The 21549-nt window shown below is 55.0% G+C and overlaps 9 protein-coding genes; 3 read left to right on the top strand and 6 right to left on the bottom strand.

Moving 5' to 3' along the window:
• Positions 1-593: 593 nt before the first annotated feature.
• CHC_T00002457001 (hypothetical protein) lies at positions 594-1941 on the bottom strand. XM_005713638.1 is given in 2 exon segments: positions 594-1695; positions 1696-1941. The coding sequence occupies 1 exon segment, from the start codon at positions 1939-1941 to the stop codon at positions 1696-1698; it is 246 nt and encodes an 81-aa protein (XP_005713695.1). The 3' UTR covers positions 594-1695.
• A 256-nt stretch (positions 1942-2197) lies between these two features.
• Positions 2198-2311, bottom strand: CHC_T00002458001 (hypothetical protein). Its single transcript, XM_005713639.1, has one exon. The coding sequence runs from the start codon at positions 2309-2311 to the stop codon at positions 2198-2200; it is 114 nt and encodes a 37-aa protein (XP_005713696.1).
• A 5-nt stretch (positions 2312-2316) lies between these two features.
• Positions 2317-4094, top strand: CHC_T00002459001 (hypothetical protein). XM_005713640.1 is given in 2 exon segments: positions 2317-2733; positions 2734-4094. The coding sequence occupies 1 exon segment, from the start codon at positions 2317-2319 to the stop codon at positions 2731-2733; it is 417 nt and encodes a 138-aa protein (XP_005713697.1). The 3' UTR covers positions 2734-4094.
• Positions 4095-4212: 118 nt separating this feature from the next.
• Positions 4213-5394, top strand: CHC_T00002460001 (hypothetical protein). XM_005713641.1 is given in 2 exon segments: positions 4213-4590; positions 4591-5394. 1 exon segment carries the CDS (start codon positions 4213-4215, stop codon positions 4588-4590), a length of 378 nt encoding a protein of 125 aa, XP_005713698.1. The 3' UTR covers positions 4591-5394.
• A 731-nt stretch (positions 5395-6125) lies between these two features.
• Positions 6126-6539, bottom strand: CHC_T00002461001 (hypothetical protein). Its single transcript, XM_005713642.1, has one exon. The coding sequence runs from the start codon at positions 6537-6539 to the stop codon at positions 6126-6128; it is 414 nt and encodes a 137-aa protein (XP_005713699.1).
• An 8864-nt stretch (positions 6540-15403) lies between these two features.
• On the bottom strand, positions 15404-16297 carry CHC_T00002462001 (hypothetical protein). Its single transcript, XM_005713643.1, has one exon. The coding sequence runs from the start codon at positions 16295-16297 to the stop codon at positions 15404-15406; it is 894 nt and encodes a 297-aa protein (XP_005713700.1).
• Positions 16298-17627: 1330 nt separating this feature from the next.
• On the top strand, positions 17628-18917 carry CHC_T00002463001 (hypothetical protein). The gene has a single exon (XM_005713644.1). It carries the CDS (start codon positions 17628-17630, stop codon positions 18915-18917), a length of 1290 nt encoding a protein of 429 aa, XP_005713701.1.
• A 34-nt stretch (positions 18918-18951) lies between these two features.
• On the bottom strand, positions 18952-19227 carry CHC_T00002464001 (hypothetical protein). Its single transcript, XM_005713645.1, has one exon. The coding sequence runs from the start codon at positions 19225-19227 to the stop codon at positions 18952-18954; it is 276 nt and encodes a 91-aa protein (XP_005713702.1).
• Positions 19228-19323: 96 nt separating this feature from the next.
• On the bottom strand, positions 19324-21300 carry CHC_T00002465001 (hypothetical protein). Its single transcript, XM_005713646.1, has one exon. The coding sequence runs from the start codon at positions 21298-21300 to the stop codon at positions 19324-19326; it is 1977 nt and encodes a 658-aa protein (XP_005713703.1).
• Positions 21301-21549: the final 249 nt, after the last annotated feature.

The following is a 21549-nucleotide window of genomic DNA, read 5'->3' on the forward strand; positions in this document are numbered from 1 at the left end:
CTGATCATCTAAACCCACCTTCCCCCCAGCGAATACCACCGTGGCTCCTTTCTCCGACGGTCAAGTCAAGCTTTCTCGCCTTACTACCGCCATTTTATCACATATTTCACCATGGTTTCTACTACTACTTTCGTTTCTGTCGACATGTCTACCGCACCCGATACTCCGCCAGCTCCCACGACCGCCGCCTTCAAGTTGTCCGGGGTGTCGCTTAACGGCGTATCCCCGGCTTCGCTGGCCGACCTCCTGGATCTGGGTAAAGCGCGCGACGGTACCGATGGTGAAGACCTATCCGCGCCGGCCCAACAAGCATTTGCGGGACGTACGCAATTTGAGAATGATGTTGCGTACTTTAAGGCTCTCCTCGCCACCCGCCTGCGCATGCGATTGGCCCACCAAGCCAATCTGCAATCCTTGCGCGACCTTCGCAAGAAGAACGGTACTCTTATTCGAAAGCGCCAGCAAGGTGAGAAAGCGCGCCGCGCCGCAAAGACGACCAAACGCTCTCCCACCGGAACGAGTCTCCGTCCCCCCGTCCGCAAGGCAGATACTAATTGCGAATCGAGCGTGGCTACGACTACTATTCTGTCGAGTGCGGTCACTATCGACGCTGGTGCTCATGTTCCGGATTTCTGGCAGACCTGCTCATCTCCAGTCTCCACTGAAGGTGTTGATGATCATCAGCACATCAAGGCGAGTGGGAATGGTTTATCCTTCGGACGTGCTGGCGCTGCGGCTCGCAACGCCTAGCCAGAGTTTGTCCAGAATGAATCGCCTTTCCACAGGACTTAACGTGCTGCCGTTCTTGCGCCGCATGGCGCTTTGGCAGAGCGTCATATCGTCCGGACGGGGAGAGGCATTAGCAGTGTCGTGGCAGGGCATATTGAATACTCTCGCGCGGTGTCAAAGCGCGGGTTTTATGTTTAAGTTGATGTTAATGATGCTCTTTGTGTTGATGATGCTTGTGGAGTTTTCTGTTGGCTTGCGTTTTGCTACCGCTATTGTTGATCCTTATGTCTCGCTGGGTGTTTTACTGGCGCATTACGTATGGGCGTTGAAATTACGTCGCACGTATGCGCGCGGGAAGCCTTTTTTGATCCTCGGATCAAGAGAGGCTTTCAATGGTATCCAAGTACCATCGGAGCACCATTGGACTACCTGTTCTTGCCTGTTCTTCCTCTTCACTCCATACGTCTCTTCGAGGTCTTCCCTACTACTGTTTCTTTGCGACGTAAACAACAGATTGCTTTTGTCTTTGCTTAAGTAGACAGACGTATCTGTAGTGTAGGTTCGCCGGGCGCTGCGGGTTTTGTTAATCATTGGCTCACGAAATCATGTGGTGAACATAGCAGAAGCGACGGGACGTGGGAACCAAGGTTTGGGAGCAGCGATATCAGAAACTGTTTTAGGCATCTTGGACAGGCGGAAGAGATTATTTTTGAGTATATGATGCCCTGAATTGTGCGCTACTAGAGCTCAGCCATCAAGAGGGGATGAAGATTTTGAACTGCAGCTACTGCAGTACGGCATCACAAGTGCTAAGGAGACCTATATTGTGCGCTATGCGCCTTGTACCGTACACAGTCGATTCTACTGTATTAGTGCCCAAACGATTTATCTATACCTGGTTCTCCATACAACCTTACTAGCCGAGCTGTACACGCCGTGTTCCCGTTGTCCCAACAGTTGCAATCGTCATCGAAAGAAGGTGGGGGGCACACTCGTTGCTTTCTGCATCTGGAGGCACCAGTTCCCCCTCTCAGCGGCAAAGGCCCAACGCGACAACATTGCGCTGCCTTCACACACCAGGGCGTACGTTTGCGTCGCGATATCCAAGCAGTGCATCAAAAGACGGACAGCAAAGCCGTATTGGCGGGAGCGGTCCACTTGCGTGGTCCGATGAGCCCCGGCGCTGCGTCGTCGCACTCCGCTCACGCACATGAACGGCGTGTGTCGAAAGGCGAGCGGGCGGTTTTATATGTTTGCCAATCGCCCAATCAAAGTCCGTCCCTCAGATGTCTGGGCCTGTTCCCCAGCCATCGTCCTCTCGCTGAGGTCTGCAGAGCCGGAGGCTTTGCAACTCCCGCGGCCGTGTTATGGCTGTGTGGGAGGGTGCTTTCGCATCTGTGTGCTACAGGGTCTTGAGAGAGGAGGAGGGGATTTAAGGCGCTGGACTGTTCTCTTGTAGGAAAATGCCTTAGGGTGAAGGGCGGATGTATTGCGAGGTGGCCCGTTTGGGGGAGGACAACATGGCAGTTCTAGTGGAGCAACTCGCCCCCCATCTCTCCGCTTCGGCCGACTCGCCGCCCATTCGTGATGAGCTTACATACACACACTGGTTGGCTATCTCACAGAATGTCTCCACATGCGTGCGGGGCTTGTCTTGAGGCGGATGCGGGATTCACGATGGAGTGGAAGTTGGGAGGAAGGCCTGGGGATGAGCGGCAACGCGTAGAATTCATTCACGCCAATGAGACGTGGTATCGACAGAGAAGTGTACCACTCATGTCGTGTAGGCTAGCCCTTGCTGCCGCTTTTTTTGGGCAACGCGGAGCTGCCTGCATACACGGGGAGATCGCGTTGAATTTGAGCGCGGGTTGTGCCAATCAGAGAGCGGCGCTTGGAGCGGGGGCCGGTGATGGAAGGACACTTGTTTATGGTTGGCGGGATTATTTCGTCCGGCGCTGCGCAGCTGCGCAGCTTCGGCAACCGCCGGCTTGCGAAAGCCGATGATGGCCGCTTCGAGACAGCCTACTTCGCACATTGTGGTGCGCTGGTTGGCCGCTGTTGTGTACGTAGAGGCAAAAAAACGTCCGGTGACTGGCAAGCCGCCGGACGGCACGCAGTGTCGCCGAGAGGCCCGTGTATAGATGCCGTAGTATGCCTAGGCGTTTCAAATCTTTCAGGGCTCGTCGAAAACGGCACCCGTTTACCCGGTGGGGTGAACGCATAAGAAAAGGTAAGGCTTGTCTTGCATAGGAAAGCGACGAGGTTGCGAAGGGCTTTTCCGTTGTGAGTTCACGCATACCGTGTATGCCTTGGATCACGTGAGATGGCTGCGGGATCTTATCCTACGCCCCGCGAGCTTGTGTCGCCATGGAGGTGTCTGTTGTGTTGTAAAAGGGGACAGTGGTTTTTTTTTCTGAGGAAGCGTGAGTGAGTCCTCCTTTCAGATCACGACGACCCCCTCACCTTCAACGCTTTTATTGTGCCCTAAGTCCTTCTAGAAGCGTCCCCTCGTCCGGCATGGATTTCCCAGACCGTCTGCGACCGCTCCCCTAAAAATCATATAAAATCTTCCATTACTGTAAAATGTAAATCTACACTGGGTCCTTCACACGACCCAGAATACTTTCACGCTATCCGTAGGGGTATATTTTCTGACCGCTGAAAGTAGCAACCATTATTTTAGATACAGAAGTCATCTACTAATGCATAAGAACAAGAAAGCTTCTGAGTCGGTCTCTCCGCCGGATCAAGACGAAGTTCTCAACTTTGGATTAGACGTCTTTGCTCTACCGAGCAGTATATTCACTGAAGATCAGCTTAAGCTGCTGAGAGACAAGACCTTGGCTGACATTGAATCGCGCAGGAAAGAAGAGAAGTTACCACAGAGTTTTGAGAAGGGGGCAACGAACAACGGCAAGCATAAGATTGGATTAAGGCAGTAGCCGCAGGTTGGAGTGAGAAAAGGAAGAAAGAGGCAATATCTGAACTCGAATACTCTTCCTCAGAAAAAGAAACCGACGATCCCATTTGACGAAACAACAGTGTCGATTGTCCATGTCGAAAGACTTGAATTCGAAACCGGACTCCTTTGCTTGCGTTTTGTAAAATCTCGTTCAGGCAGAATCAATCACACAAGCGAGTGCAAAGAAATTGACTGGAAACGTTTACACGTGTGAGATCCCATAAATCCTTTCGCCGCCATGAACTATGAATGCGAGCGGCAACTGGCAATCCTGACCTCGCCCTCAGCACAATAGCAGAGTTAGTCCTCGCCAACAGCAACACTCCATCCCACTCTGCCTTTTTCTAGTCCCAATCATGAAGGCGTCCGATCTCCTATCGCTGGATAAACAGTTCTCATTCTACAGGTCGTATCACACCAACAGCATCAACAAGCGCATCCACATCGTCTTCGTTCCGATACTTCTCATCACTGCCCTCTCTCTCCTCTCCAGCTTCCAGCTCCCCCCGCCCTTCGTTGATATGTCCCGCGTCGTCACCCTTTTCTACATCCTCTACTGCCTGGTGCTCTCCCCCAAACTGGGCCTGCTCTACACCCCCTTCCTCCTTCTCTTCTACGCCGTCTCACGCGCCTTCTGCAACTACGCAGGCCCGGACGCCACCGTGCCGTGGGCCCTCGCCTTTCATTTCATCGCCTGGTTTGCCCAGATTGTTGGCCACTACGTTTTCGAGGGCAAGAGTCCGGCCTTTATGGACTCGCTGTTCCAGTCCCTCTTGGCCGCCCCGATCGTGATATGGTTAGAAGTTGTATTTTCCCTCGGCTTCATGCCGGAAACTAAAGCCCGTCTGCAAAGGGCCCGCGTAGTCGCCAAAGCGCGCAAAGCGGTGGCGAAAAATTAGAATGCAAGTTTGTGTGACTTCGGTTTAGTCGCGGTGCCGCACAGTAAAAGAGCGGGACCAGCCCTCGACTGGCTCGCTTGCGAAGCTGGCACCAAAAGCGAGTCGCATGCGCGGGCAGCCACGCGGACGGCTTGCGTTACCTCCCCATCGAGGAGTGAAACGCAGACATTCGCGCGGGCCGAGAGGTGTGTCTGCGCAGCGGTATCCGGGTACTAGATACGAGCAGTGACGTGCGCATGTCGAGAGATGTGTGCGCTTGTGTCACTTGCTTCAGAATTCTCGGGGACAAGGTGCTTTCACCCTGCCTTCAGAGAAGGGCGCAGGTTGCGGAGGGCACTGAATTTTATGGTTCTGGTTTGATTGTGTGAATGCGTGTTAACATCTGTTTCGGTTGCAACTCCATCCATGCTTTGTTTATGAATTGCATGAATGTTGCATGGACTTGGACGTGCTAGGAGAAGTGGTAGAAGGCTGTGTGGTCTCAGAGAGTGTCGTGAAAGCAGTTTTGAGTTGTACGAACAGCGATAGGTATGTCGGCCGAAGCTGGGACTGCTTGATCTTTCGACTTGCATGCGATTTTCCTTTTATTGGGTGCATTCCTTGAAGACGTGCTACGCGTGGCACATTTGGAACGTAAAGTTATAGATGTAGCCCCTCGCTAGGTTCTGGAGCCGCGGGAGAGACGGCACAAACACTGAATACTGTACTGATGAGAGCGTTTGAAGCAGGCTCCCAATAAAAAGGACTAAAGGGAACACTAAAGCGAGTCAATGGCTCCCTCTCTGAAATTCAAAATTTCAAAAACAGTTGCCCACCTGAAGACGAATCTGATACGCATGCTTTCTTCGTGCACGTACTCGGCTATTCTCACTGCTAAGGCACTTTGCAGCACTAATTACTCGCAGACAGTTCCTCCCGCCATCACGACACGTTTCCGGATATCTCGTCTGATCGCCGCCGCGCAGCCTCGCCGCCGCGGACGTATCGTTCTTTGTGGAGGGTTGTGACAGCGAGCCCATCTTCACCATAACGGCTCCCGCGCCTCTACACCGGCGACTCCCATTCTTGCGAGGCTTTTTAAGTTTGGTCAACACCTTGTCGCTTCCTGTATCCCTGAATCCACAACTTTGTCGCGAACAGATTCAGACGTCTGCAGCAACCCAACGCTGCAGTTCCTTCCAGGCCAAAGTCGTCACCGCAACGCGAGCTGTTGCTAAGGCTCCGACACAAAAAGGACAATGGGCATGCTAGAATGCTGTCGTATCGTTCTCTACCTAGTGGAGTGGATCTGGACCACTTCGATCATGGGCGTCTTTCCTAATCGACTCGTCTCAACAGTTGAGCTAGGCTCAGGCAAGTCGGAAAAAGCGTGTCTTTTCAATCTGCGGCTTGGGCTGAGCAGATGCAATTACGGGGTAAGTTGTTGGACTCTTTGTGTCTTTGCCGCCGACAGCGACAGCGACCTTGCGACAGCAGCTGGACGTCTCTCTACTAGGTCGGTGCTCGTCACGTAGCGCATATTTGACTAACGCAGTTTATGCCGCCTGTTTTATATGCGGTTTGTACATGCAGCTGACTTGGGCAACTATAGCCTTTATCGTTCTGACCATCACCATTATCTGGTATACACTTGAGTACTGCTCCACAATCCAGCTCCCTCCGAACGTCGAATTTGTAATCTTCTCTTGGCTCACAATTTGGTGGGTAAGTTGGGACTTTCCAAACGACAACTTTGCCCCTGAGCACATGACCTGTCTCTTGGTTCTAACTCGTGCGCATGTAATGTTTTGACCCCAGTTTGTCGGCAGCATCGTCCTGACAGCGACGAAAGCGTCGGATGCGCCAGGTCCAGCCACCGTGCCAGTCGTGTTCGCGTGGATGCTGGCCATCCTCAGCGGTTGCTCCGCTTTCATCGGCAGCCGCGGCCCGAAACAAGTAGAGTATCGCATGTCCGAAACGGAAGGAGAAGAGTCTGGCTACTCGAGCCGAGCATATTAGCGGCACCTTTCAACCCAGTTAAGACTATTTATTGCATCGCTTTCCGGGAAACGTAGACTTGTTTTGCCAATCTTCATTCAATCGTCCGTAATATTACAAAGCATGGCAGTCCGTGGCATCATCAATCGACACCCTGTTCAAAATCGGCGAGACAAGCAACCGCTATCTCGAGCCCCAACACCACTCATTCGGTATCGTCGAGTACAATTTTGCGATCGTCCTTTGTCGTCCTCTGCTTATCGCCAAAGTTCTGCACCACGACGTGGCTCTTCCTTTTCGACATGTTGCGACAAGCCCTGATAACCACACGATCCCCCTCCCTACAGAGATCGAACTCATCATGCGCCATAAACCGCCTCGTCTTCAAGTACGGCATGCGGATCTTCGTCGAGTAGGCTGACCGTCTAGCCGCGATGACGACGCTCTTGTTCATCTTATCGGACACCACAACCCCCTCCATCGTGAGCTGCGACGGCCGGTAGGAGGCGTTGGTGACGCGTCGCAAACGTTCCCGCAGTTCTGTGTCCTCGTCTGTTTTGCGTATCAGGCCGCCGTACGCTTGAAGAGCCTTGCGCACCATGCCGTTGGACAGGCCCTGAAGCACTTCGTCCGAGGCGCCATAGAAGGGGAGTGTGTACGTCGGTTTCGGTTGCGTGACGTAGGCAGGGCGTTCCTCTGATGCGGCCGAGGCTTGGCATAGTCGCCGTAGAGTGGAGCTCAACCGGGGTTGAATACTCGCTGCGACGGATCGCTGTTGCGATAGGCGCAGCATGCCTGACGTCTTGGCCTAGGCTAGATGCTTTCAATTGCCTCCGCACAGCTAGCGGAGATCCGTCCAAGCCTTCCGATTCTGAGCCTTGTGGTTCTGAACAGATATTCGACGTGATTCTTCACAACACGTCCTGAACGAAGGTGACGGTAGAGGACTACTAGTGTGGGAAGATAGAAATTGCACTTTATTTGGTTAGCCCTAAATCTGGGAAAAAGGGAAATTATCCGTTCGACGCGCCGGCGGGAAATCCGGATAGATAAAAATCCGAGGGCGGTATCCCGACCGACCCTCGGGGGTAACTTGCTACCCTCCGACAGCGCCGGCGAAAAGTCTCGAGACTCGACATCCGAAGTATCCCCATCCCCCTCGCTCTCGCGACTCCTTTCCCCCGCCGCTGCGTGCGACGAGCGCGGCTACTACTAACCTCATCGTTCCCGTTCTCCCACAGTTATGGGCCCAGGGGGAAAGATGAGTAAATTATCAGGATTCTTCGACCCGCCTCTCTTCGCCGCCGATGGCGATCTTGAAGCCTGGCGCAAGAAGGTTGGACAGTGGGTCGACTCACTTAAAGTCGCCCACGACCAAGGCACCGATCGCACTTTTCAGACGATGTTCAAGCTCCTCGGACGAACGCTCTATGAGCGCGGCCTTCCGGAAGCTCAGAAGGCAATCGTCGATGAAGCCCAGTCCAAAGGACAGCTCGACTACCTTCAGATGGATGATCCCGTGCAAGCGGCACTCTCCATCGTCGAGCTTGTCGCTGTAGACCCACCGATTGCCATGGTCACAAGGCTCATCGCATCATACCAGAAGGTCACCTCGTGTCGCCGAGACAGGAACGAGAAGCTCTCCAGCTTCGTCTCGAGGTTCCGAGGTTTGGCAGCCAAGCACTTGCTGCACGCCAACACTTCTTCTTCTTCGCAGATAGGTGAAGTTTTGGCGATTACCCTCCTCAATAACGCAAACATAGAGGAGGGAACGTTAACCAATGCCAAGCTCCAACTAATAAAGATGCAGAAGCCCGAAACAAGGAGGAGTCGGCAGTCGTCGACACCGAAAAGGTATCCAAGGTGCATCTCGAGGAAGTCCTCAAGATATCCGAGAAGCTGAAGAAGGTTGACGTTCCACTCCGCGAGTCAGAGTCCACGGCCGATGATTACAAGAAGGCTCTGTCCGACTTCAGATCGCAAACAATCAGCTTCATCCGCTCCTTGGACATTGCAGTCCAAGACCTAAAGGTGACTGCAGAGAATAATGCTGCGAAGACGTCAGTGGCAGACTCTTTCCTGCCGCGGCATACTTCTTGCAGGCTCAACCTTGACGACGCGGTGATCGTGCTGAGGAATCTGACCCAGACAACGTCAATGGATGCTCCTCAGTTCTCCATGAAGGACGTCCAAGCCTTAGTTGACCGCAAGGTCAAGTCTCTCATTGGCACCCATGGCAAGCCTGGCCCTGCAAGCATCTTCGACAGACTCTCTGAAGTCGGCTCGCGTCACGGGCAGAAGAAGGACACTCGAATGGGTCCACCCTCTAGCCGTCGTAACGCATCTCGAGGCAATCGCAAGAGGCAGCTGCCTTCTGATCACGAGACCCAGTCCATTTGCTATGACTGCGGAGAGCGTGGTCACTACAGAGGGGCAGCAGAGTGCAAAGAACCTAGCGCCTTCACTAAGAAAAAGAGGACGCGCCGAGACCCCAGTGACGGCGGCTCCGGGGCACATCCCTCGTTTTTTCGGAGAGGCTCCGGCGGCTCGTCAAACAGGCAAGCCTAGTCAGCCATCCCGGAGCCTCCTCGGATATCAATCCGAGAATCCCGGATCCAAATCCCATTATTGATCCGGGATGTCCCAGAAGTGTTGGAGGAATTTCTTGCGCCGCAGCCCTCTGCACTGCCATGAACATTCCGTTCAAACTTCGAAGGCTAGACTGTGAACCGTTCTTGCACGGATATGGCAAGAATTGTAGCGACGCCGAGGTCACTATTGGAGTTTGGGACCTTCCTGTGACCGACATGAGTGGAACGGAAGTCAAAATTCCGTTCTACGTTACGAGAGGAGATGGATTCCTTCTTCTGGGTAACGAAATCCTTCACCGTTCGTACCAGCTTGGACCGGAGAACCTTTTGGTTATTCCAAAAGGAGTGAGACACCTCTCGTCAAAACGTCTCACGTTCAAGACATACACCGAACCAACAATGTCGAGTGACCCCGATGCGGTTCGCACATTTCTTCTCGTCGTTCCGTCGAAAACATCCTCCTTTGTGACGTTCTTCTCCACGGAAGTCTCATATGCGTCCACTATCCCGCCGGCAGAAACCATGAAGGCAAGGTTTCGATATGGCAGAATCGCCGGTCGCTTTGCCAACAAGCTTCATGGATATTCACACCTTGCCCTTCAAGACATGGAGACGCTGTGTCGTCGAGGAGGGGTTATGACTCCTGTGCTAAAACAAGCGCTTCAGAGAGCCGTCGAGAAGTGCACTAGCTGCAAAGAAACAGGCCGCCCACTCCAATCACGGAAGATATCCTTTGGGAAAATACTCGCCTCGTTCAACAACCATGTCCAACTCGACTTCTTCTTCTGTGCGGAGTTCGAGAACGCCCCCATCTTACATATGGTGGATGTCCATACGGGTTATTCAGTAGCATCCCTGATGCGGACCCGTGAGATGGACGAAGCAGCTCGGCAATTGGAAGTCGCATGGGTAAACGTTCACGGTGCACCGTCAATCATATCGGGAGATATCGAGTTCTTCAACTCCCGTTTTGCCGACGCCCTAAGGTACTTCTCAATACGTTTTGAACCCCGTCCAGCCCGACGTCATAACAAACTCGGCGTCGTGGAGCGGAAGAATGCGGTTGTCCGTGTGCTTATCCAACGTCTTCTAAAGGATGCATCAAACTCCTCGGCGTGCAGTGTTGACTCAGTTAAAAGGAAAGACGTGGTCTCACGTGCCGTGTATCTGAGCAACATCTTATATGGAAGCAAGTCACTGAGCAGCTTCGAGATGACTCGGGGTTACACCCCCTCGCTTGTTGGTCTCCCTCAAGCAAAGCTGTCCGCTGATCTCATCACTGCGCATAACGAGCAAGTGGCACGAAGAGCTTTGAGGCTCCTGGACAAGTCGCGATGTCCACAAGCGCTTCAAGCCGCCCAGTTATCACGTGATGACCCTGTGTATTTCTTCAAGAGAGGCCCAAAGTTTGGCTCGTGGGAACACGCGTACGTGCGGAACCCACAGCCCCACTTCGTCGTCCTTTCAAGGCGTCAGGATCACATTGGTAAGCCCATAAGAGCGGCATACGAGGACGTTCGGAAAGCTCCGTCCTCCCCTCTACTTGCCGAGTTGGATGACATGGACTTCGTATTCCCACGGTCGTACTCCGTCATTGATGAGGACTTTGAAGAAGGTATGTTCCCTCCAACATCGGCACCCCCTCCGCTCTTCTCGGAGTTGGAAGAGATGCCGAATGTGAGTGACAAGTCGCCTCCAAGCAGACCGGAAGAGTCTGCAGGGCAGCAGGAGGCGGCGAATGTAGACAGCCTTCCTGACTTGGAGCCCCCCGGCGATCTGACGGACATCTCTGAGTTCTGGACCGAAGAGGCTCTGTGGGCTTCCCACCCCATATCAAAGAGCTTATTAGCATCCTCAAAGCCGAAGAGGTTGAACAACCCTTTGTTGGACGTCAACACAAGGTCCATCGGTCGTTGCAATTCCTTGTTTGGAACACGGTATCCAGTCTCAACTTCGAGTAGCACTCTCGATTTGAACTCAACTCATGAGCCCCCACAGCCGGAAAAAGACATCAAAACCACAGACGTTGTAGCTCCGTCGAGCCTGCCTTTTCATCTTGCATCGTCGAAGCAAAAGGTCCTTCAACAAATTCAGGAAGTGGTTGGGAACAAGCCCACCTCTGAATTCAAACTCCAATTTGCTCTGCGATGGATAGTTGATCAGGCCATAGCTGAGGAGAAAGAAAACTTCGCACAAGCCGAGGCATACAAGGAAGTCCCGTATGGGGATCTCCCACGACATGCCAATGTGATTTCTTCCCACCACTTCTTCCAAGTCAAGACCGACGGAGAAGGAGGAAAGCTGAAGCTAAAGTGTCGTCTTGTCCCACACGGGAACCGGGATCGAGACAAAGAATTCGTCCGGAAAGACTCGGCGACAGCGCAGTTCCCAATAATTCGCATCGTTCTCTCTGTCGCGGCAATAATGTCTTTCTCAGTTGCCTCCATTGACATCAAAGGAGCATACTTGCAAGCTGGCCACTTTCCCCGGGACATATACGTCCGACCCCCGAAAGGTTGGGTATCTTCTGCTCGAACAGTCTGGAAGATACTCAAGCCGGCCTATGGAATTGTAGAATCCGGACGCCTATGGCAACTCGTCGCCGAGGAATGGATGTCCACGCAAGGGTTCATACAAGTCCCAGGCCTTCTCCAGCTCTTCGCCAAATACAATGCGGAGGGATCGATAAACCTACTGGTCGCAAAGGTCGTCGATGACTTCCTCGTGGTTGGCGTTCTTCCTAACATCCATCAATTTCACGAAGCTATCTCTCGCCGGTTCATTGTCGGACGCTACGTCGTGAACAAGGACTTGATCTTCAATCGTCTTCATATCCACCAGGAGCCTTCCGGCTCTTTAAGTATTAATACGCAAGAGTACGTGGACAAAATTCTTCCGATCGAAGTCTCAAAGGAAAGAAGAAGACGACACCAAGACAAGTGCACCGCTCCAGAGTTGACTTCATACCAAGCTCTCGCCGGAAGTCTCAATTTCCTCGGACATGGCATTCTCCCGCAAGCGGCTTTCGCAGCCAGCTACCTTCAGCAAGCCGTTGGGCGCTTGAAGGTGGCCGATCTTATAAACGGGAACAAGTTGCTTGTGGAGATCAAAGCGCTTTCCCCGACGCTCCTATTTCGAACGCCGTCATCTCTCGTCAATCCTTCCTACCTCGCTTTTTCTGATGCCAGTCAAGGTAGCTCCTCATACGGGCAGACAGGGTACGTCTCCGGCCTATACCTGCCAGCAGGGGGTGCGGGGATCTACCACGTCCTTGACTGGATCAGTTGCAAGCAGAAGCGTGTTGCCTTTTCATCCATGGGGGCAGAGATTCTTGCCGCCGCAACGTCATCAGACCGAGGCTCGCTAATGGCAGAGAGCCTGCAAACTCTTCACAAAGCCCCAGTCAAGCTTCCCTTCGTGCTGACGGTGGACTCACACGGGTTGTACTCCACCGTGACCACCCTTCACGAAGGTGCAGACTACCGCTTGAGGCCGACGGTAGCAAGGATGAGGGATTCCTTCGAAAACGGGGAAATTTCAGTAATGCAATGGGTAAGCGGTACGCAAAACCCTGCCGATGCATTAACCAAGAGGAACGTAGAAATGTTCAAGATCCTCAATGGAATCATGCAGAAAGGTCTTCTAGAAGATGAGGTTCTTCAAGGCTCAAGGCGGATCAAAAGAGCATCGAGCATGCCAATGTAACTCTCGAACTCGTTTAATCGCTGTCGTCTTCCACTACCCTCATCCTCTTAGTCCTTCTACCAGCCAAATCATTGTTCATGTGATTCTTCTTTGTCTTCCTGCTTTCGCTGCGCTGTTTTCCAGACTTCCTGCGATTCTTCTTCCCTTTCCCGACTGGCTGCAATTCAAGCTTCCGAACTTCAGCAATTTCAAAGCCATCGCAACCAATTCCAAGGCATGCACCCAGCACTCCGGGGCGATTATCAAGCGCAAAGCGCTCAACCGGATCTAGAACGTGGCCTTTTTGGGCGTCAAGAACCACCACGTGGTCTAAACGTTCACCTAGGTCATCCAGAGCGACGATTCTTATCAAGAAAGTGCCGTCCACCCTGTTGACCATCCACTCCGCAAGACTTTCCAGCACGGGGACGCTGCATTTCTTGAGGCGATACCTCCCGAGATGCTTTTCATTCCAGGTCTGTAACTCTGCAAGGCTTCGAGCGTTGATGGGTCCTTTGCGGAGCATTCCAAGTGCCGGATCTTCCCCTACAACGGAGTGTAGTGCGTTAGCGAAGGAAGCACGCACGCACTCGCTGTGTGTTGCGCGGCAGAAGAGTGCCTGGTGCGTACGATAAGGCCTAGTGAGTCCAGTGGCTTCGCGATGCCCGGGACCCCCAATAACAACGAAATCGTCTTGATGACTGGTACAGTACTCGTCCAGCCATTCCAAGGCCTGTGCTGTCTTCCGAGTACCAAAGACGAGCTCAACTTCGCAGTTCCCCTGGCCACCCGGACAAGTCACTTCCATGTCGCTGGTAACTGGGCTTCCTGCCGAATCGAATACGGACAACACGCTGGCCTGGAGAGTATAGAAGTCCACTTTCCAAAAGGTCTTGCGCCCGCCTACGCTCCGATGTGAAGCGTAGTACTGACCCGGGCGGAAGCCGTGAGTCCTTCCGGAAGCCATCACCGCCCTTCGAACCTCCCAGCGGCGCTGCTCGTGCTCCGACACGCCCATTGCGTTAAGCAAGCCCCATCTCTCCAACAACGCAACCTCAAACATCCTCCCTCTCCTATCCGACAGCCAACGTAGAAGAACCTTAGATGTTTCCGTCCCGATGCTCAGCCTCTGAGCAATCCTCTCCCGACTGAAGGTGAATTCGAGGCCCCGGGCCACGACGAGGACTTCGCTAGACCTCCACTTTCCTCCGAGCCACGCCATCATCTCGACCGCAAGCCTCCCCTTACCCTCCACGAGCCACAGGCCTGCCATCACGCAAGGAAGCGCACGACCCCCGATCCCTGGCCTGCCGGCACTCTTTAGGTTCGAGGAGGTCGCGCGCTGACTCGCGGAGGAAACGGCCCGTCGTTGGTGGAAGCTCGGAGGTGGGGATGCAACGGCGCGCGGGAGTGATGGCGGAGAAGCGGAGCGGCGATGTGCCGGAGAAGCGGAGCGGCGATGTGCCGGAGAAGCGGAGCGGTGATGTGCCGGAGAAGCGGAGCGGTGACGTGGTGTGAGAAGCGGAGCAGCGATGCGGTGCGCGAGATCGAGCGGACGCCGAACTGAGCCAGTGTATAGTGAGGGCTGTCGGTGGGCGAGCGCATGTGGTGACTACCGGAAGCTGCGGGTCCGCGGTGGATTTGGGGGTCTGAAAGGGCGCGGCGAGAGAAAGGGGGATAACTCAAGATGCAAGCGCCCTTACCCTACGCAATCCAGAAGGCCGCGTGGTCAGGACAAGGGATCCAGTACCGAGCAGCGGCGGCGCGGCGTCAGATCCATATAGGGTTGGCGCCGACGGCGGATCGGCCGGCGCCGCGTGCCCCAATTTTAGGGCCAACAGGGGGTGTGTGGGAAGATAGAAATTGCACTTTATTTGGTTAGCCCTAAATCTGGGAAAAAGGGAAATTATCCGTTCGACGCGCCGGCGGGAAATCCGGATAGATAAAAATCCGAGGGCGGTATCCCGACCGACCCTCGGGGGTAACTTGCTACCCTCCGACAGCGCCGGCGAAAAGTCTCGAGACTCGACATCCGAAGTATCCCCATCCCCCTCGCTCTCGCGACTCCTTTCCCCCGCCGCTGCGTGCGACGAGCGCGGCTACTACTAACCTCATCGTTCCCGTTCTCCCACAACTAGACTACTCTGTACCACATGAATAAATCGTGGATGTTGTTTGGGCAGTAACAGACCCCATCGGGAACATGGAAACGGATCACCCTGAAAATTATATGATGTGGCGCATATTTCGGCGAAAATGTGCCACCTTTTAAACTGCCTTCTCCTTATTCTTCTCTCTTGCCGCGGTACAGCAAATTGACGAAAGACCGTCTCGGTCATTGTCACAGTCATCCCATTTCCTGGGAACGGAGCAATGCTTTCGAGAACGGAGGGGCGCATTCATCGCTCAGAAGCAGTTTGCCACGGACCCCTTCAAAAGTACTCGTAGATCGTCTGGGCGCCCCTACGGCATACAAGCAAACACAAAATGATAAAAGTTAGCTCCCCTAAGGAATACATTTATGAGAATACGATACAAGCGCGTTGCTACCGGCGCGGCCCTCACCGGCCAACATAAAAGATAAAGATCACACCGGCGCCCACCGCCGCATGCGCCCCGACAGCGATTAATCTCACAAAGTAAGTCAAAGACTTGTGCTCGATGCTGACATCTCTCCAGAGATTGAGGACGATAACGGCGGCGCCGATCGAAAACGCGACGCACATGGCAATGATCTGCACCATTTCAATCGGAATGGTTGCGACAAGGGCAGCAACAACAACGGGGACCAAAGAATAGCCGTACACCATGACGGTGCCAAGGACGGGATGAGCCCTCTCCCCCAGGGCGCGCTTCGCAAAGAGGCACTGAAATACGGTCAAGATGACGGGAAAGACAAAGACGTAACCATAGAGCAAGCTCGCGGCCTTCCAGAGCCTGGAAAACTCGAGCGACTCGATGCTCGGTTTGAGCTGCGTCTCCTTCTTGCGGAAGACGTTTGCCAAAAACTCGGCCATCTTCGAGCCCATGGAGAGCGCGAGCACGAGCGTGGTGGTGACCCACACGGGCCCGTACAGGTCAGGGACAGAGGTGCCGCCCTCGAGCTCCTCGTCGGAGTCGGCCCAGCCGAGCAGCGGCTTGCATGGCAGGAAGGCGCGGAACAGGCGTGACGCCAGGTCGGAGATGGTGATGTCGAAATAGGCGGCATAGAAGCGCGGCTGCCAAAAGCGCGGCTCGGATCGAGTGCCCGTCGGCTCCGACTCCCAGTTGCCCGTTTCCGCGCCGTCTTCGTCGACGTTGGCGTCGTATAGCTCAAAGGGGTTGGCGGACGACTTGGATGGTGGGGCCGGCGTGGCGACGTAGCCGCCAGGCGCGGTGGTGACCGGGGCGTAAGACGCCTCGAACGGATTAGCTGCGGCCGGTTGGCGCGGGATGCGGAAGGAGGAGGCGGTCATGGCGCGGTACTAACTGTACGACTTGTAGGTTGTCGAAGATTGACTTCGATGAAACGTCTGCGGGTTGATGGAGACATGAGCTGTTGCTCGGATTCCTCTCTGGCGAGTGTAAGGAGAAGAATACATTACAGTAATATGTTAGTGTAAGCACCATTAGCGCTGTGTAAAGTTTACACTGTAAACTTCTACGTGTACACTGTAAGTATCACACAAGTACGTAGTGCTTACACTAAAACTACTGTATACTGTAATGATAATGCATGACATTACAGAAGGAGAACAGCGCGATCTCATGATAGAGAGTGACAAAGACGGAATGGATATGGCTTCCGTTGGAGTGACCCAGCGTCCTCCTCAAACGTACAGGAGCTCGCAGATCTTTCTCGTCTTCTCGTCGCCCCGTGCTTGTTTCCATCCTTTCGTCTCGCCCCCCCCGTCGTTCCACACCACCATGCCTCTGCCGGCCTTCCTGCCGTCCCCGTTCGCGTCGGCGACGCGGCGCCCGCGCCCGCGCTTGCCGCGCGTGTGCCCACGCATGTCGAGCCGGCCGCCGCTGCAGGAGCGGGTGCTGCGCTTAGAGCGCGCGCTGGCGGCCGCCGTGCTGCAGGAGCGCTACACGGACGCGGCGTCGCTGCGCGACGCGCTGGTCGCCGCGCGCCACGCGGACCCGGTCCTCGCCAAGCGCGCGGAGCTCGCGCTCGCAGTCGAGAACCAGGACTTCCTCTCCGCCGCCCGCCTCCGCGACGACCTCGCCACCCTCACAGAGCGCTTCTCCCGCTCCGGCGCGGGCAGAAGAGTCGACCGCATTATCGTCCTTAGGGGGAGGGGCGACCCGGATAACGCCCTCCGAGTCGCCACTGTGTCCAGGGAGGGCGATTTGCAGCTCGGCCTTGTGCCTACCGCCCCGCCAAGGAGGCACACCCCGCCGCGAGTTTACTTGCAGCCGACGTGGAGCCCGTCAGGCGACTTTGTCGCCATGACAGAGATTTCTTTTGATTTGGACAACCCCCGCCTCGGGCGAGGTGTTGCTATTGCGGATAGCGCCAGCCGCGTCGTCATCATGAACGCGTTTGACGGCTCCGTTGTCAAGAGCGCCCCGCTGCTGAAGCCCCCCTTTTTTTACTATTGGAGCCCCGACGGCCGCTGCGTCACCTTGCTGTCTAACGACCCCACCGCCCCGGTCACCACTGTCGCGCTATCCGTGCTCCAGGTCGTCGCTCCCCCCGGCGCTAGCGGCCTGGATATGGAAGTCGTGACTGGGCCTCTTGCGTCTGGCCATCCCTTCTTGTTTGATTTTTGTCCGCGTGATTCGGGCAGAGTTGTCGCCCATATGGGCGACAAGAGTGCAGTCGCTGTCGTCCCCGTTGCACAGTACGATCGCACTTATCAATATTTGACGAAGAGCGCGGGAGCATTTGGCGCCCCGCAGTGGCATCCCAACCCAGGGAAGGACGGACGAGAAGTTGTCTTGTATGTGGAGCACGACTCTGTGGCCAAGGAGGGCAAGCAAGTGTATATGGGCGTAGAGATTGTTGACGATGCCGAGGGGGACGTTACAATCGTGAAGATTGAGGAGGAGGAGGAGGGCAAGGACGGGACAGGCGTGAGTATTGAATCCCTGCTTAGTACTGGGGGTACCTTGTTGCATGACGTACTGAGGAAGGGCGCGGAGAGCCTTGGCTTGGCGCCGCCCACGAATGATAACAAGGGCGACAAGGCGGAGATGAAGGAGGGGACGGCTGACGAGGAGGGAGATTCTGACAAGGATGAGGCACTCACGGAGCGCTTTCGAAGATTGCTGCCAAAGAAGCCCTCGTCGAAACAAAAAGAAGACGAAGATGAGAAGGATGAAGAAGAGTGGACCATTGGCGTGCTGCAGGACCAGATAATCAGCCGGTTGGTCATGGTTGATGTCGACAACCCAAAGAAGAAACGGACTCTTGCGAGGTTTTCAGGCGTCATGGCGTTCAAGTTGTCTCCCGACGGTACGGCGCTGGCGACCTTGGTCACGAACCCTGCTACGGGTCTGGATGAGCTTACGCTTTGCACAGGAGATTTTTGTCCAGACTCAGTTGAGAACGACGTCAATGCGTTTGGCTTTCGGCCCCCTCGCCAAACAGATAATGATGCTGACATCATTTTGAGCACTCCGAAAACCCGCGTTTTGGCATTCTTTTGGAGCCCAGACGGTAGGAAGCTTCTCTTCCTGACGTCGCTGCGAAGCAGCCGGGTCGGGGCCGCGCAATGGGCTACCTTTGACAGAGACACCAACAGAGTCGTCCGGTACGAAAAGTTTGTCATTTCTGGGATTTACATGCACTGCCTTAACTTTTTTGACCAGTTTGGGGCCTCCATGACTCCGTGGTCGCCAGATTCGGATGCCTTTTGTTACCCTGGTCGAGCTCTGACCGAATCAGAATTGGAACGCGAGAAGAGCCCGTCAGGCCGCAGTTCGCCAGCGCTTTCTGCATTGTTTACGCAACGCGACAGCCCATCGGACGGAAAAAGATTCAGCGCTCGTGTACAAAACTTGCCCCTGACGGCAGATGGCAAAGCGGGACCGGATGAACCGATCACTATTGTGGAAAATGTTGAATACGCATGCTGGAGCCCATGCTAGCGCCCTTTTGGCTTTCTGCCAGGCCTTTCACCCTCTAGAAGCCCAAGAAAGAAGAAGAAGAAGAAGAAGAAGATGGATGCACATCCGCGAAACGAGTTTTTGAACTCCTTGTCAATGTGCAGGCAAAATAGATGTTTGGGTGGGTAAACGGAATGATACAAGTTTTACAGTATATACTTATCAAGGTTTTTTCCTCTCCAAAAGCGCTTTTGTCTGTGCGTGCCAAGACGAAATGTTGCCATGACACTCGTGTAGAAAAAATTGGTACCTTGATTTTTTTTTCTCCCACGCTGCAAATCAATCGCGTCATGCGACGGCAAGAAGCAAGACAAAGGTACAGACTTTTTTTATGTTTCGAAAGCCACAAAAAAAACTCATGTCGGCGATTGTTTGTTTGTTTGTTTCTTTAAACACAAGTCCCGCAGGAGAGGAACCCAGCCAATATCAAAGACAGTTCCGGATACGCCTCCAAATAGGTGGATGACTGCGCGAGGCAGCCGATAAATAAGCGCTCGATGCGCCTTGAAAGAGTTGTTACAGTTTGGTTCAATTGTTGGGATTGGAAGGGAGTTAGATGACTGGGGCTGGAGACTCCATGTTGGGCAACGTAAACAGCAATCGTTAAGGCAGCTGCCCTGTCATCGAGTCGGTGTACGGGTTCCCCTGCTGGCAACGCGGTTGCCCCCCAGGCTGCTGCCATGCGTTGTAGGCTAGGTTTTGTAAACATGTCGCGGACCGTCGTCGCATACTTGTGGCCGACAAGAACGGACCAGTTTTCTTTCGCCAAAAGCGGGGTATCCAGAATGGTGGGGACTGGATTGCGCAGGGAGGTTGATACGGTTTCTTGGATGTCCTTTGTCGGGGCGAGTTGGCGAAATTGTGCCTGCATTAATTGGCGGCGATGCTCGGGGACGTGTGCCGGATCCACATCGCAAGCCAGATCATCCATTAGGATGCGGGGCTGGTCATGCTTACCATGCCTCGACGACTTTTTCGTCCATCTGAGCAAGTCCTGAGAAATGGCCTTCTCCGTCGCGCTCTCATCAAAGCCCTTTAGGATCGCGGTGACGTTGACACTGGGCTGCCGATCGGTAATGGAGACGGACGGTTGCACCGGGTTTGCCTTGTCGGACCACGTAGAGATGATCTCTTCTTCCCTCGCGTCGAAAACGGAGGAGAACTTGCATGAGCACTCGGCGTCCGGGAAGCGCCACAAGCCTTGCAACCGCCAGCCGCGATACGGCAACGGCGGCCAGACGTAGGAGCTGTCTGCAATCTCCGCGGACGCCTGCGTCAAGCGCGCGCCCGTGGCGGCCTGGTTACTGGTGGCGTACGCGAGCAGCCGGGACGCGCACCCTCCTCGAAACGTGAGCACCACCTCTGCGTAGTGTTCCGGAAAAGCTACCTTTGTGATGAGTTCCTTGTAAAAATCGAGGGTGAGCGACTTTGGCAAAAACTGCACGCCGTAGCGGTGCAGGATGAGGCGGACGGCGCGCTTGGCCACGTCGAGCGCGTCGGCGTCGGACACGAGCGACGACACGGCGGTGACGTCGTTGGCCGCCGTGACCTCGAAGACGCGGCCGGGGCCCTTGGTACCCTGAAAGTAGGCGCTGTTCTTGTGCGAGAAGACCGGCTGGACGTTCCAAAGTGTGTGGAGTGAGTGGGCACTCCACACGGGGATATGGAAGCGGGTGAGCAGCAGGCGGTTGCGCTGGATCTCGACTGCGGCCGCGTGCGGGTTCTCCGGCGGCAGCAGGCTGGTGGTGCGCTGGTTGACAACGCGCAGGGAGGCCGAGTGGGCAATGTGCTCCACCTTGTTATAGTCGAAGCGGGTAAAGTTGCGGATGGAGGCGAGACGCTGCGCAAGGTCCGAGTCGTCCCAGCCGTACGTGGTGATCCTCTCGTCATACCCGCCGACAGCCAGAAAGTCGTCGCGATGGACGTACAACAAGCCGTTGACATGCAGGGCATCATCAGTGGGGGTGTTGTTGTCTAGCTGCTTCCAATCGCCGGCGTAAAACGAGTCCCTCTTCAACGGATGGGCCTCGATAAAGTCGGGTCGCAAAAAGGTATCGCAATCCACCTTGATCAGCTTGGAATACGACGCGAGCCTCGCCGCCAAGTTGTAGGCCCTCGACAGGACCCAGTCTGTTTGCCCCACAACCCTGACCAAGGTAAAGCGCTCGCCATCCAGGAGCTCCTTGCTGGTAAAGTAAGAAATCGGGGGATCCGAGCTCCAATCGACCAACAGGACCTCATGCACTCCCCTAACGGCGGTCCAGCTCTTGACGGCCTTGGCGAGCGTACTCGCGCGATCCTTACACGCGGCAATAAGCGTGACGCCTTCCTTCAACCACCACTCGCCCTCCTGCGCGCCGGGCATCTTTCCGCCGGCCTCCCCCTCCGGCGGGTCCGCCTCGTCCCCCACGACCTCCACAGCGTCCCTGACGACCTGGACGGCGGTCCTCTCCCTGACCTTAACCTCCGCGCGCCTCCTGCCGGCGGCGGCGGCGCCACCGGCGCTGACCTCCGCGGCCCTCTTGACGGCGGCCTCAAACTCGAGCCACGGCTGCCTCCTTCTCCACCACAGATCGCCCTGTCCCGCGTCCTCGCGGATGCCTTCCACGACCTC

This window comes from Chondrus crispus, genomic scaffold, assembly GCF_000350225.1.
Source record: "Chondrus crispus Stackhouse genomic scaffold, scaffold_139, whole genome shotgun sequence".
Taxonomy (NCBI): Eukaryota; Rhodophyta; class Florideophyceae; order Gigartinales; family Gigartinaceae; genus Chondrus; species Chondrus crispus.

Excerpts from the sequence above, each read along its gene's own strand:
- CHC_T00002464001 (XM_005713645.1), bottom strand. The coding sequence starts at position 19,227 with ATGACGCGATTGATTTGCAGCGTGGGAGAAAAAAAAATCAAGGTACCA.
- CHC_T00002458001 (XM_005713639.1), bottom strand. The coding sequence starts at position 2,311 with ATGGGCGGCGAGTCGGCCGAAGCGGAGAGATGGGGGGCGAGTTGCTCC.
- CHC_T00002462001 (XM_005713643.1), bottom strand. The coding sequence starts at position 16,297 with ATGACCGCCTCCTCCTTCCGCATCCCGCGCCAACCGGCCGCAGCTAAT.
- CHC_T00002459001 (XM_005713640.1), top strand. The coding sequence starts at position 2,317 with ATGAGCTTACATACACACACTGGTTGGCTATCTCACAGAATGTCTCCA.
- CHC_T00002460001 (XM_005713641.1), top strand. The coding sequence starts at position 4,213 with ATGTCCCGCGTCGTCACCCTTTTCTACATCCTCTACTGCCTGGTGCTC.
- CHC_T00002463001 (XM_005713644.1), top strand. The coding sequence starts at position 17,628 with ATGGGCGACAAGAGTGCAGTCGCTGTCGTCCCCGTTGCACAGTACGAT.
- CHC_T00002461001 (XM_005713642.1), bottom strand. The coding sequence starts at position 6,539 with ATGCGATACTCTACTTGTTTCGGGCCGCGGCTGCCGATGAAAGCGGAG.
- CHC_T00002465001 (XM_005713646.1), bottom strand. The coding sequence starts at position 21,300 with ATGCCCGGCGCGCAGGAGGGCGAGTGGTGGTTGAAGGAAGGCGTCACG.
- CHC_T00002457001 (XM_005713638.1), bottom strand. The coding sequence starts at position 1,941 with ATGTGCGTGAGCGGAGTGCGACGACGCAGCGCCGGGGCTCATCGGACC.